At 45.9% G+C, this 15,691-nt stretch overlaps 1 protein-coding gene across 5 annotated transcripts in view; it reads right to left on the reverse strand.

The window, feature by feature from the left end:
• SEPHS1 (selenophosphate synthetase 1) overlaps positions 1–14,684 on the reverse strand; it is a 40,530-nt gene extending 25,846 nt beyond the window's left edge. Inside the window, exons 1-4 of one of the 5 annotated variants that reach the window (XM_060192182.1) lie at positions 14,439–14,682; positions 11,891–12,058; positions 11,071–11,327; positions 581–684 (exon numbers count right to left, since the gene is read on the reverse strand). In XM_060192182.1, coding sequence (XP_060048165.1) covers positions 581–684; positions 11,071–11,263 — 297 coding nt within the window. In that variant the 5' untranslated portion in view covers positions 11,264–11,327; positions 11,891–12,058; positions 14,439–14,682. Of the gene's footprint in view, positions 1–580; positions 685–11,070; positions 11,328–11,890; positions 12,059–13,373; positions 13,533–13,688; positions 14,049–14,438 lie in introns of those variants that run through there. The other 4 variants (XM_060192180.1, XM_060192181.1, XM_060192179.1 and 1 more) reach the window with 4 other exon arrangements.
• Between the last annotated feature and the right edge of the window lie 1,007 nt (positions 14,685–15,691).

Below are 15,691 nucleotides of genomic sequence, written 5' to 3' on the forward strand. Positions count from 1 at the left end.
CTGAACCCTGTGATGAACTGTTGGGAAATGTATCAAATCTAAGCATGTTTGGAAAAGAAGAACTCAACTCAGTGGCTCAGATGCAATTCTACATACAGAGGCAGGGGATGAGACCTCATCATGACAACTGGGCAAGTAGCTTAACTGTGATGAGATGCTAGCTTCTTTATTTGTACAGGAAATCAGCTAGGATTAGAGTGTATACATATATATTTTTATGTATGTATACATACATACATACATAAAAATATATATCTTAGGAAAGGTATAAGGCAAGAAAACCATAAAGACATCAGCCAACAGACACTGTTGGCAGACAGCTGATGTCCCTGCACAAAATACACTCACATTCAAAAGCAGCATGGGGGTGAGGAGACTTGTCCAGGTCTGCCTTGACAGCTTTGTCTCCAGTATGAGCAGGGGACAGATCAAACCACTGGTATAGTGGAGTCATGGCAGGGGTGGGAGGAGAACAATTTGGACAAGATAAAAAGCATGCACTTATTCAAAATCTTGGCCACAACCTCAAAGCAAAGGACCAAGCAGTTCCATTATGTCAAAGGCATTCAATCAAACTCACCATCATGTATGGGTCATCCACAATGGGGTAAATGTAGTCTGTGGTTTGAACCAAGGAGAGGCCTCCATGCCGCAAAGGAATGACGCATGTATCCATGCCGATGCCTGTGGAAAGCAAAGGGTCAGCACTGGGAACTGGAAGGGCTCACATGGGAGACTCAGGGCCCTCGCACACTGCCAACAAAACAACCCTGTCTTCCATCAAGACGTGTATAACTGAAATAAACATGGAACATCAGAAATTTGAGACAGAAGAAAAATAAAAGTAGTTTGTCATGAAGGCGCAAAGTCAATATAGTACACTTTTTGGAGTGTAGTGATGCCTTGAAGAGAGAGTTCCCTGTGTCTTACTGTGTCATGACACCACACAGGATTTCTTTAAAGATGACAGCAAAGGCGCAACTTCAGCAATTTTAGCTATGACTCTTCTATGCCCGCCTTTGGCATTATTTTGCTTTCCTAAAAGTAAATCTGCAGTGGTCCAGGAGGTGGCGCAGTGGATAAAGAATCGGACTCTCAAGCGTGAGGCCCTGAGTTCAATCCCCGGCAGCACATGTACCAGAGTGATGTCTGGTTCTTTCTCACTCTCTTCCTATCTTTCTCATTAATAAATAAATAAAATATTTTTTTAAAAAAAGTAAATCTGCAAACTACATATAAAATATTGTTGAGAAGGCCAAATAGTTGAGTGCATGGCAAAGCACGTGCACTATCATGGTGAATGGGTTAAGCACACATGGCATGAGGCACAAGGACCTGGTTCGAGCCCCCCATCTACAGGGGGGGGGGTCACTTCACAGATGGTAAAGCAGGTCTGTAGGTGTCTGTCTTTGCCCTCTCTGTCTTCCCCTCCTCTCTCTTTTAAAAATTTTTTTAAAATTTTATTTATTCATTATTGGATAGAGACAGAAATTGAGAGGGGAGGGGAAAGATAGAGAGGGAGACAAAGAGACACCTGCAGTTCTACTTCACCACTCATGAAGCTTTCCCTTTGCAGGTGGGGACCAGGGGCTTGAACCTGGGTCCTTGTGCACTGCTGTGGTGCACTTAACCAGGTGTGCCACCACCTGGCCCTAGTTCCCCATCTCTCTTGATTTCTCTCTGTCCTACCCAACAACAACATTGATAACAATAATAATAACCACAACAATGATAAAAAACAACAAAGGCAACAAAAGGGAAAAAAATAGCCTCCAGGAGCAGTGGATTCGTGGTGCAGGCACTGCAACCCAGCAATAACCCTTGAGGCAAATAAATAAAAATTAAAACAAGTATACATTATTGTTTTTCAACTGCATTGGTCAGTAGTGGCTTTAAAAAAAGTGATGGGACAACACATACTCAAGGATAGACCACATGTTAGGCCACAAAGACAGCATCAATAAATTCAAGAGCATTGAAATCATCCCAAGTATCTTCTCAGACCACAGTGGAGTAAAACTAACTTTTAACAACAAACGGAAAATTATTAAAAGACATAGAATTTGGAAACTAAACAACATCTCCTTAAGAACCACTGGGTCAGACACTCACTCAAACAGGAAATTCAAATGTTCCTGGAAACTAATGAAAATGAAGACACAACCTATCAAAATATTTGGGACACAGCTAAAGCAGTACTGAGAGGGAAACTTATAGCTATACAATCACATATTAAACACCAAGAAGAAGCCCAAATGAACGAACTTACTACACACCTCAAGGACTTAGAGGAAGAGGAACAAAGGAACCCTAAAGCAACCAGAAGGACAGAAATCACTAAAGTTAGAGCAGAAATAAACAACATCGAAAATAAAAGAACCATACAAAAGATCAATGAAGCCAAATGTTGGTTTTTTGAAAGATTAAACAAAATTGACAAACCCCTAGCCAGACTCACCAAACAAAAAAGAGAGAAGACTCAAATTAATAGAATTGTAAATGATACAGGAGATATCACAACTGACACCACAGAAATCCAGAGAATTCTGCGAAACTTCTATAAAGAACTATATGCCACCAAGCTAGAGAATCTGGAAGAAATGGAACAATTCCTAGAAACCTATGCACTTCCAAAACTGAACCAAGAAGAACTACAAAATCTAAATGCACCAATCACAGACAAAGAAATTGAAACCGTTATTAAGAATCTCCCCAACAACAAAAGTCCTGGACCAGATGGCTTCACAAACGAATTCTACAAAACTTTCAGGAAACAGTTAATACCCATACTTCTTAAGCTATTCCATAAGATTGAAGAAACAGGAATACTCCCTTCCACCTTTTATGAAGCCAACATCACCCTGATACCAAAAGCTGATAGGGACAGAACAAAAAAGGAAAACTACAGACCAATATCTCTGATGAACATAGATGCCAAAATATTAAACAAGATCTTGGCCAACCGGATACAGCAACACATCAAAAAGATTGTTCATCATGACCAAGTGGGATTCATCCCAGGAATGCAAGGCTGGTTCAACATCCGTAAATCAATCAATGTCATTCATCACATCAATAAAAGCAAAGCCAAAAACCACATGATTATCTCAATAGATGCAGAGAAAGCCTTTGACAAAATCCAACACCCATTCATGCTCAAAACTCTACAAAAAATGGGAATAGATGGGAAATTCCTCAAGATAGTGGAGTCTATATATAGCAAACCTACAGCCAACATCATACTCAATGGAGAGAAGCTGAAAGCATTCCCCCTCAGATCAGGGACTAGACAGGGCTGCCCACTGTCACCGTTACTCTTCAACATAGTATTGGAAGTTCTTGCCATAGCAATCAGGCAAGAGAAAGAAATCAAAGGAATACAGATTGGAAGGGAAGAAGTCAAGCTCTCACTATTTGCAGATGATATGATAGTATACATAGAAAGACCTAAAGAATCCAGTAGAAAATTACTGGAAGTTGTTAGGCAATATAGCAAGGTATCAGGCTACAAAATCAATGTACAAAAATCAGTGGCATTTCTTTATGCAAACACTAAATCTGAAGAAGAAGACATCCAGAAATCACTCCCATTTACTGTTTCAGCAAAATCAATCAAATACCTAGGAATAAAGTTGACCAAAGAAGTGAAAGACTTGTATGCTGAAAACTATGAGTCGCTACTCAAGGAGATAGAAACAGATACCAAGAAATGGAAAGATATCCCATGCTCATGGATTGGAAGAATAAATATCATCAAAATGAACATTCTCCCCAGAGCCATATACAAATTTAATGCAATACCCATCAAAGTTCCACCAAGCTTCTTTAAGAGAATAGAACAAACACTACAATCATTTATCTGGAACCTGAAAACACCTAGAATTGCCAAAAACATCCTAAGGAAAAGAAACAGAAATGGAGGCATCACACTCCCAGACCTTAAACTATATTATAAAGCCATCATCATCAAAACAGCATGGTACTGGAACAAAAATAGGCACACAGACCAGTGGAACAGAATTGAAAGCCCAGAAGTAAATCCCAACACCTATGGACATCTAATCTTTGATAAGGGGGCCCAAAGGATTAAATGGAAGAAGGAGGCTCTCTTCAATAAATGGTGCTGGGAAAACTGGGTTGAAACATGCAGAAGAATGAAATTGAACCACTTTATCTCACCAGAAACAAAAATCAACTCCAAATGGATCAAAGACCTAGATGTCAGACCAGAAACAATCAAATACTTAGAGGAAAACATTGGTAAAACACTTTCCCATCTACACCTCAAGGACATCTTTGATGAATCAAACCCAATTGCAAGGAAGACCAAAGCAGAAACAAACCAATGGGACTACATCAAATTGAAAAGCTTCTGCACATCCAAAGAAACTATTAAACAAACAGAGAGACCCCTCACAGAATGGGAGAAGATCTTCACATGCCAGACATCAGACAAGAAACTAATCACCAAAATATATAAAGAGCTCAGCAAACTTAGCCGCAAAAAAGCAAATGACCCCATCCAAAAATGGGCAGAGGAAATGAACAAAACATTCACCACAGAGGAGATCCAAAAGGCTAACAAACATATGAAAAACTGCTCTAGGTCACTGATTGTCAGAGAAATGCAAATTAAGACAACACTAAGATACCACCTCACTCCTGCAAGAATGGCATACATCAAAAAGGACAGCAGCAACAAATGCTGGAGAGGATGTGGGGACAGAGGAACCCTTTTACATTGCTGGTGGGAATGTAAATTGGTACAGCCTCTGTGGAGAGCAGTCTGGAAAACTCTCAGAAGGCTAGACATGGACCTTCCATATGACCCAATAATTCCTCTCCTGGGGGTATACCCCAAGGACTCCATAACACCCAACCAAAAAGAGGTGTGTACTCCTATGTTCATAGCAGCACAATTCATAATAGCTAAAACCTGGAAGCAACCCAGGTGCCCAACAACAGATGAATGGCTGAGAAAGCTGTGGTATATATACACAATGGAATACTATGCAGCTATCAAGAACAATGAACCCACCTTCTCTGACCCATCTTGGACAGAGCTAGAAGGAATTATGTTAAGTGAACTAAGTCAGAAAGTTAAAGATGAGTATGGGATGATCCCACTCATCAACAGAAGCTGACTTAGAAGATCTGAAAGGGAAACTAAAAGCAGGACCTGATCAAATTGTAAGTAGGGCACCAAAGTAAAAACCCAGTGGTGAGGGGTAGACATGTAGCTTCCTGGGCCAGTGGGGGGTGGGAGTGGGCGGGAGGGATGGGTCACGGTCCTTTGGTGATGGGAATGGTGTTTATGTACACTCCTAGCAAAATGTAGACATATAAATCAGTAGTTAATTAATATGAGAGGGGGAAATCAATTGTATGTCTCAAAGGTTCTCAAAAGACAAACTTGAATCTTTTAAATAGATAGGCTACATATTTGATATGCGGACTCTCTCAAAAGCCTAGACCAAGTAGATTAGAAGCTTCCAATAGCACAGCTATATACAAGATACTGGGTACTGTACAGCAAACCATAACAAAGGGACTTTTCAAAGTTAACCCTATTAACAAATAATGTGATGATAATATTAACTATTGATTGTCTTTTTGAACCCTAAGACAGCAGGAACCTCACATCTTCACTATAGAGCCCCTACTTCCCTCAGTCCTGGCACCCTTGGATAGGGCCCACTTTCCCGTATGCATCTCCCAATCCAAACCAAATAATATTGCATCCGCCGATCACAACCTAACCAAAGCAACGATTGCCATCTCAACATGCTTCACCTCAGACTGTATCCAGAGACTTCACGTGTGGAATGACAACCCTTCAGCTTCATTACTCGGGTGAGACCTTTCCTTTAATAGTACACTCTAATTTCATCTCAGGTAGTTCACTTTCTAACAAAGTCCCATAACCTAGACATACAACAGTTTCTGTGAGAGAGAGCTTATGTTCACATGTATCCATAAACTACTGCAAAATATATACCTGAAAGCAGGATTACACTAGAGTTTGCAGTGAGTACCTCCCTAACACTTCCTCTCCACTATTCCAAACTTGGGATCCATGATTGCTCAACAAATTGTTTGGCTTTGTATGTTAACGCTCTTTTCAATCACCAGGTTCCAGATGCCACCAGGATGCTGACTAGGCTTCCCTGGATTGAAGACCCCACCAATGTGTCCTGGAGCTCAGATTCCCCAGAGACACACCTTACTAGGGAAAGAGAGAGGCAGACTGGGAGTATGGACCGACCAGTCAACGCCCATGTTCAGCGGGGAAGCAATTACAGAAGCCAGACCCTCTACCTTCTGCAACCCTCAACGACCCTGGGTCCATGCTCCCAGAGGGCTAGAGAATGGGAAGGCTATCATGGGAGGGGGTGGGTTATGGGGATTGGGTGGTGGGAATTGTGTGGAGTTGTACCCCTCCTACCTTATGCCTTTGTTCACTAATCCTTTCTTAAATAAAAAATTTAAAAAAATTAAAAAAAAAAAAAAAGTGATGGGGGGGTCGGGTGGTAGCACACGTGGCACAAAGCGCAAGGACCAGCGTAAGGATCCTGGTTCAAGCCCCTGGCTCCCCACCTGCAGGGGAATCGCTTCACAAGGGTGAAGCAGATCTGCAGGTGTCTACCTTTCTCTCCCCCCTCTGTCTTCCCCTCCTCTCTCTATTTCTTTTTGTCCTATCCAACACCAATATCAATTACAACAACAATAATAACCACAGTAATGATAAAACAACAAGGGCAACAAAGAGGGGAAAAAATAGTCTCCAAGAAAAGTGGATTTGTGGTGCAGGTACCGAGCCCCAGCAATAATCCTGGAGGAAAAAAAAAAAAAGATCCTGGGGGCTGGGTGGTACCACACTGGGTTAAGCGCACATAGTACAAAGCACAAGGACCGACACAAGGATCCCAGTTTGAGCCCCCAGCTCCCCACCTACAGGGGAGTTGCTTCACAAGTGGTAAAGCAGGTCTGCAGGTGTCTATCTTTCTCTCCCCTCTCTGTCTTCCCCTCCTCTCTCAATTTCTCTATGTCCTATCCGACAACAACAGCAACAATAACAGCAACAGCAACAACGCAAGAAAAAAAAAAAAAAGGCCACCAGAAGCAGTGGATTCATAGTGCTGCAGGCACTGAGCCCCTGTGATAACCCTGGAGGCAAATAAATAAATAAATTTAATTTAATTTATAAAGGTGATCCTGATTTGGGAATGGTAGTTGAGAAACTGTAGTATCACATGGAAAGAAAGTAGGACCACCCAAGGAAAGGATGGGTGGGAACTAAAAAGAGGAGTTTAAAACCCCAGACCAACAAGTGTACTTCTAATACAGATGCAGTCCATGACTTACCATGTGTGAGGCTCTGGGTTTGAGTCCCAGCATCACATGGTAGCACCATGGACAGCACTATGGGGAGCTCCACAGATGGTGGAGCAGTGCTGTGGTGTCTCTCTCAAGAAAGAAATAAAGAAAAAAAGCGTAAAAATAAAAAACTACACACATGTATACATATTACATGTATCCTGTATAATAAACATAGGGAAAATACACACACAACCTTTGGGTCTCACAAGACCTTACTATTGATCCTCTCTCCAGTGTCCCACTGCATGCAGTGGGGACCATCTACCCCTGCAGCACACCACCAATGCAGTACTGAGTGGAAATGCATTTTTCCAGGAAAGGTCACGATTTCCATTAACTTCTCAAAAACCACCTGTGACCAGCCTCTTCTACCTCGTGCTCTTCCACTTCCAGCTGCTCTGCCTCCCTCTCCCTCTCCCTGCTATAACTCCTTGTCTTCTGATTTTAGCTGCTGCAGATTCTCTCACCATTTCTAATGCTCCTGGACTCAGAAACCAGATGAAACAAACAATATGGCAGCTGGATTGATGGGAAGCTGTGGATTCCATATATTATCATTCCCAATGGCATGGACCCCCAGGTGTTTTGGATGTCATGGGGCCAGACAGCTCAGATGAGAAAAACGACACCACTAAAGTGCTTAAAGGTACGTGGAGCCCAAGTACTCAGTGAGGTGCAAACATAAGAAAATGATTACTTAGGGAGCCAGGAAGTAGTGCAGTGGGTTAAGCACATGTGGTGCGAAGCACAAGGACTAGGCATAAGGATTCCGGTTTGAGCCCCCCGGCTCCCCACCTGCAGGGGAGTTGCTTCACAGGCGGTGAAGCAGGTCTGCAGGTGTCCGTCTTTCTCTTCCCCTCTTTTCTCCATTTCTCTCTGTCCTATCTAACAACAACGACATCAACAACAACAATAATAATAACAACTACAACAATAAAAAACAACAAGGGCATCAAAAAGAATAAATATTAAAAAAAAGAAAATGATTACTTGGGGTCAGGAGGTGGTACACCTGGTAGAGCATATGTTACTATGCACGAGGACCTGGGTTCAAGCCCCCAGTCCATACTTGCAGGAAGGGGAAGCTTCATGAATGGTAGAGCAGTGCTTTAGGTGTTTGTTTCCCTCTCTTATCCTCTCCTCCCACTCTCTATCTCTCTAAAAAAGAAGAAAAAGTCACCACAGAGAGTGGTGGATCTGTGTAGGCACCAAGTCCCAATGATAACCCTAGTGGCAAAAGAAAAAAAAAAGGAGGGGCAGGTGGTGATGCACCTGGTAGAGCGCATGTATTGCAATGTGCAAGGACCCAGGCTCAATCCCCCGGTCCCCACCTGCAGGGGGAAAGCTTTGCGAGTGGTAAAGTAGGGTTGCAGGTGTCTTTCTGTCTCTCCCTTCTGCTTGATTTCTGATTGCCTCTATCCAATAAATAAATAAATAAAGATAATAAAAAAAAATTTTTTTTTTCTTTCTACCAGAGCACTGTTCAGCTCTGGCTTATGGTGGTGCAGGGGATTGAACCTGGGACTTTGTGGAGCCTAGGCATGAGAGTCTGTTTGCATAACTATTATGCTATCTACCCTCCACCCAATGAAAAAAAGAAAAAAATATATATATATATTCTACCTAGGAGGTTCTTTCTGCATTTCTTTTTGCCCATCTGGCAGTTTATTTTTCTTGACAAAGTTATCTAAGCATTTTTTCAGTATAAGCTGACACCATGGCAAACTTGTTCATGTGGTGTTTCTCCACATTTAGACATCTGTTAGATGAGGACAGTCTTCAAACTGAGCTGAGGAACTGACAAGTAGATAACTCACTCAGTAGAGCACATTCCTTAGGAGGTTCAAGATCATTGGTTCAACCCCCTAATACCACGTGGAATTACCATCTGCCTAGGAGGTAGCACAGTGGATAAAGTGTTGTACCCTCAAGCATGATCTCCAGCAGTGCATATGCCAGATGATGCTCTCCACTTCTCATAAATAAATCTTAAAAGAAGGAGAGGAGGAACAACTAAATAATAGCAAACTGGCCAGAGAGGCAGGCATCTTGGCATGCACAAAGTCCCAGGTTCATTTCCCCCAGAGCCACAGAAAAACAAACAAACCTAGCTGGGTCCTACCAGGCACTAGAGGTGGGGTGTAGGGCTTCCTCTCTGCCAACCAAAACAGTCTTGCTTTTGTCTGCTTTATATATTGGGGAAAGGAGTAAGCACCCTGAGTTCTGAACCAATGACTTAAGATAACTTCATAATGAGCAAATGGGCAAAAACAAATGAAATGAAAACCTTAATGTGAGAAAGCTGATCTGGCCACACACTGTAACTACAAACGTTTGTCCACTCTTAGAATGCACAGCAAACACTCAAAAAGCCAGGTGAGTCCAGTGCATCACATGCTTCAAAAACTAGATGAGAAAAGCAAATAAACAACTCCCCTGTCACCTAATTTCTCTGAACTGTGTCTGGAAAAAGGCTGGCTGACCACTAGTGACATTGGGAATTTAGGCAAGAAAAATACAAAGTCCTTTGTTCCAGATGTGCTTCTAGCTTCCATCCGTCTTCTCTGTGATGGAAGAGGTTTCCTTTCTCCCTCCTCCCCATGCCCTACAGAGGAGCCCCAAACTACCCCACACCTCCAGTAGTCCCTTCAAGGTATTGCTCTCCACTGCTTCAGCACCACTCTTGCAAGGCAAATAATGGAACACCAGCATTTTCAGCAGATTTTTAGGATAAAAGCTTAATAGAGGAGTCTCTGTTTAATCCTCAGCAAACCAGAAAATGTAATTTAATCTTTTATTTTATTTTTATTTTTTAACCAGAGCACTGTTCAGCTCTGGCTTATGGTGGTGTGGGGGATTGAACCTGGGACTTTGAAGCCTCAGGCATGAGAGTCTGTTTGCATAACTACCCTCTGCCCTAATTTAATCTTTTTTTAAAAAAAGCTTTTTCTGCAGTATAATCATCTCCACTATATACTTTCTTCATGCTTTTCAATTACTTCCTCCAAATAAATAACAGCGTATCAGAGTTTCCATGGCTTTGGTATTTTAAGTCCTTCTTATAGAAATTAAAAAAAAAAAAAAAAGCAACAGGCAAAGAGAGCAGTCTTTTTTTTTTTCTCCTGGTGCCTATACTACAAATCCACTGGTCCTGGAGGCTATTTTTTTTTCCCCTTTTGTTGCCCTGTTGTTCATCATTGTTGTTATTGGTATTGTTATTATTATCATTGTTGTTGCATAGGACAGAGAGAAATAGAGAGAGGAGGGGCAGACAGAAAGGGGGAGAGAAAGACACCTGCAGACCTGCTTCACTGCTTGTGAAGTGACCCCCTTGCAGGTGGGGAGCTGGGGGCTTGACCGAGATGCTTAAGCCGGTCCTTGTGCTTCGTGCCACATGTGCTTAACCACTGCGCTACAGCCCAGCCCCAGAGAAATCTGGTTTCTGAGTGAATACACCAGTTTCCAGTGGTCCAGGAGGTGGTGTAGTGGATAAAGCATTGTATTCTCAAGCAGGAGGTCCTGAGTTTGATCCCCGGCAGCACATGTACCAGAGTGATGTCTGGCTCTTTCTCTCCTATCGTTCTCATGAATAAGTAAATAAATTCTTTAAAAAACAACAACAACAACAAAAAAAAAACCCCACCAGTTTCCTGGGAAGCAGATCTGACAGACACACAGTGGTTTACATACCCAGTCTTGGCATAACTGCTCCCAGAAACTGTTCATCTTCTTGGAAGTGGTTCTCTTGCAAGGATTCCAGCAATTTCTGCAGAACATCTTGGGGCACTTTGCAGCCTGTGCCCTTGAGTTCAGTGAACCTGGTTAGCCGGAAGCTCTTGTCCAATTCATAACTTTCAGGGTTAAAGGATTCTCGAGTAGACATGGTTCTTGGGCCGAGCTCCTCCCTTCCCTCTTCTCCTAGTTGTCCAGTTTCTTTGGGGATCTACCTGGTAGTACCAAAAACAAAGACACCATTAAGAAATTCACACTGACCCTTGTCAGGAACCAAATGAACACTGACAAGAAAAGCCCTTGTGAAGAAGAACTGAAATCAACAGACCCACTGGGAAACAGCAATTTGGGGCCACAAAGTGGGTCAGACTGACTATGCTGTCACAGACATCTTCTATGGAGATGTGTTATGTGTCTCCCAGGGGTAGTGAGGAAAACCTTCTCTGAAAGGACCTAGGGACCTGTAGGCTACATGACAAGTGCCATCTTGGACAGACAGTCCCCAAGGGTCTTAAGGCACTTCATCTCTCAACCTGAGGTTCAAGTACTGAAGTTTAAAAATGAGACATCCTGGCTAACAGAATCTTTTTGAAAACTTTTTTGACAGCTTGTTAGTTCACAAAGGAAAGGGGGAAAAAAAAAATCACTGCCACCACCAAATAGAAACTTATCTGAAAAAGGATACTCAAAGAATGAATTTGATGGGGCAGGTTAAGTGCACACAGAGCAAAGCACAAGGACTGGCATAAGGATCCCGGTTCAAGCCCTGGCTCCTCACCTGCAGGGGGGTCGCTTCACAGGCGGTGAAGCAGATCTGCAGGTGTCTCCCCACCTTGATTTCTCTGTCCTATCCAACAGCAATAACAAAGGCAACAAAAAGTGGAAAAAATGGCCTCCAGGAGCAGTGAATTCATAGTACAGGTACCAAGAGCCGAAAGTGATAGCCCTGGAGGCAAAAAAGAAAAAGAAATGAATTTGATGAAATTCTTTATGGTGATAAAGCCTCTTTAAAAAAAAACCCTGTGGGGGGTCTGGCAGTAGTGCAGCATGTGGCACAAAGTGCAAGGACCCGTGTAAGGATCCCAGCTCGAGCCCCAGGCTCCCCACCTGCAGGGGAGTCGCTTCACATGCGGTGAAGCAGGTCTGCAGGTGTCTATCTTTCTCTCCCCCTCTCTGCCTTCCCCTCCTCTCTCTATTTCTCTGTCCTATCCAACAACAACGACATCAACAACAATAACAACAACTACAAGAACAATAATAAAAAAAAATCTTGTGGGAGTTGGGCGGGAGCGCAGCGGGTTAAGCACATGTGGACCGGAGTAAGGATCCTGGTTCTAGCCCCTGGCTGCCCACCTGCAGGGGAGTCGCTTCACAGGCGGTGAAGCAGGTCAGCAGGTGTCTTTCTCTCCCCCTCTGTCTTCCCCTCCTCTCTGTCCTATCTAACAACGACGACATCAATTACAACAACAACGACAACAACGACTACAACAAAGGCAACAAAATGGAAAATAAATAAATAGAAAAATATATCTTGTTTTCATCTCTGAGCCAGGAGAACGTTACAGGATCCAAAACTAATAGGAAGCCTGACTAAAAGAATACAACTTAAAACCTGGAACGGCTCTTTAATAAGCAAAGTTCATTTTCTTCCAGTTCTTTGCAGAACAGTGGAAAGTTCTCTAATGTTTTACTGCAATGCTGTTTTCTAAGAAGCAAACATCCCACCCAACAAAACTAGTACACGCACCAATGATAATCTATGTTGTTGTCCCCAGTGATTACCATTTCACTGCAGAAGGAGAAGAAATTAAACCACAATAAACCATCAGCATTTATGGCACTGGGTACCACCAGAAGTTTCTGGAACAAGTCCTTCTAAATTTGAAGTCATGGGGTTAAACCAAAAATTGAACATCTGTTCCTGGGGTTTATGAACCTCCAGATAGATACTTTATTGGGCATGGAATTACAGACACCCCAAGTTTTAGGGTCCGTTTCCCCTGTAAAATTTACGATTAAGAACATAATTCCCATTTATAGAGTTTTCAACCCCCTGGGATGCACTTTGCTCATTTAACATAAATCTCACAAAGACCAGGTTTGGGCGGTAATCCAAACTGTCCTTACAAAAACAGGCCTGGGATAAGCAATGATTTCTCTCGCAAAATTTGAGGCCCTTTTTGGCTTAGGAGGATTCTAGCAATACACTGACTTACAAGGACTTGGAACAATAACAACAAAAATCCCAGTGCTTTCCTCACCAAAATGCCTCCTCCCAATGAACACCTCCTCACTCCTTGCAGGGAAAAAAAAACAACCAAGAAACTCACGAGGCATGATGTAGTTATTTTCCTACCATCAATCACCAAGCATAATAAAAAATTTAAAAATAGTAAGTAAAAAGAAAGGAAGAAATGGGAAGGGGGGGGCGGCATTGGGGAAAACTAACTTCCCATTAATCTAACATACTTTCCCAGACTCTTGGGGAAGGGGGGGCGGCTGGCATTTAAAAACACCGTGCGTGCAGAAGGCTCTCCGGAGTTTGGAATATTCCTCCAGTAATGAGGAAGGGGCACCCATGGCTGCCAGTCACACTGCAGTTTCCGTGCAGGTGGGGGTGCGGGGAGAGTGCGTGCAGCGGGCGCAGAACCCCGGAGGCCCGTGGGCACCTTTAAAACAAAGCCGTGCATATGGATGGGCAGCCCAGGTTAACTCTTTCCTCCGCGGCCGCGCTGCGCGATCGTCCGATTCCCAAGAGCGCGGGGCCGGAGTGCACAGCCGGGGAAGGCACGCCGGGCGGCCAGACACCCACCTGCCCCGGGCCCCCGCCCCCGGCCCAGAACAAAGCCGGGCTGCAGCGCGCGCCCCCAGCCTCGGGCCGCCGCCCCCCGAGGCCGCCGGGGCTCGGGCCGCGCTCTTTGTGCGGCGCGGCGGGCGGCGGGCCGGCCATGCCCGCGCGGGGATCCCCATGGGCGCAGGCCCGGGGCGCGCGGTAGGCGCGGGCGCGGGGAGGCCGGGGCGCGCCGTCCGGGCCCCCGGCCGGGCGGCCGCGCCGCAGAGTCGGCGGCGCAGGCGTTAACCCGTGCGTGGCCGCCGCCGCCTCCTCCCCGCCCGCTGCCTCCTCCCTCTACCCCGGCCCCGCGCGCCGAGGCGGCGGTGGCGCGGGCGGCGCTTCTTTTTAAAGCGGCCCCACCAGCCCCAGCGCGGCCCCTCGGCGGGCGGCGCGCGGCGGCCGGGCAACGGGCCCGGGGGGGCTGCACGCGGTGGCGCGGGCCCTTGGCCGCCGAGGCCCCTTTAAGCCGCCGTCCCCCGCCCGCCGGGCTTACCGGCTGCTCGGCGCCTCCGCCTCCTCCCGCCACCGGCCCGGCGCTCCCACAATGCACCGGGCGCCCGGGCGCCCTGGAGCGTCGCCGGAATCAAAATGCCGCCGCCGCTGGCCGATGGCGGCGAGGAGGGCGCGGGCGAGTGGCGCCGCGGGGGTCGGTGCTCGCGGGCCCCTGCAGGGACGGGGCGGCCGCGGAGGGCCGGCGGCCTGCCGGGAGCGGCGGCGGGGCGGCGGGCGGCGGGTTGGCCGGGAAGGGGCGGGGGCGTCGTGCAGGCCCGAGCGCGGCCGTGATTGGTCTCGGGGGAGGGTGGGGGTGCGAGCCGGGGAGCCGGGCATCTGTTGCCTGATGCAAAAAAAAAAAAGCTGGATTTCAAAAGTTGCGAGTTGCCTGGGCAGCCACCTCGGACGTCCGGGCCACCCGCCTGGTTTTGTTTGCCCCCCGCTTGGCGGGAAGGTTTGCCCCCACCTGGCCGGGCTCCACCGCGCTGCAGTCCGCGGAGACCGCGGCGCCCGCTCCCGGCAGCCACAACCCGGACACAATTTCTCTGGGAAGAATTCGAGGGGAGGGAGTGGGGGAGCCAGGGGGACCCCAAGAAAGGTCTGAAAAGCCCGGTGCTCGCGTCGCCAGTCTCTTCCATTGTTCAGCCAAGCTCCGGGAGTTCAAGGAGTCTGGGTGAAAATGCAAATGTCATGCAGCTCCCGACTCTTGGACTGGGGGGTGGGGGTGGGGGTGGGCTGGGAGTGAGGTAGGAAGTGAGAGTTTCCCTCTCCGCCTTACAGTGTTCTGCCCAGTGCCAAGGAAGCATGGCAGCTGGGCTGGGGTAGGGGGTGCGTATGCACAGCCACTGAGAAGGTGCAGCTCTTCAGGTTTTCCCTTTGCGAACGAACGCATTGCCCACTCACAGGGAGCCCAGAGCTTGTCTTTGAGGCTCCTCATGAAAACCCAAGCGTGTGCTGGGATGCTGAGAAACTTTGTGAGAGTGAGCGGACAGGGAAGCTTGAGGGGGAACCCCGCTTGTGCATGTCATTCGACTGCTAGCAGGTTAGCAAGCCAGGCAGATAGCTCTGTTAGTGGTTCTCAGTCCTTCTGCCATTCGGATAACCAACATTTTCATCTAGGGGAGGATGCCACATAAAAAATATTGGAGAAGGACATAGTGGCCTTTGAACTTTAAAATATTATCCTGGGGTTTTAAAGAATTGCATGGGGGGTGCATCATGCCACTTAAAAATACTTTCTCTGAGTTTTTATTT

The sequence above is a fragment of the Erinaceus europaeus genome, chromosome 6 (assembly GCF_950295315.1).
Source record: "Erinaceus europaeus chromosome 6, mEriEur2.1, whole genome shotgun sequence".
NCBI classification, from domain to species: Eukaryota; Metazoa; Chordata; class Mammalia; order Eulipotyphla; family Erinaceidae; genus Erinaceus; species Erinaceus europaeus.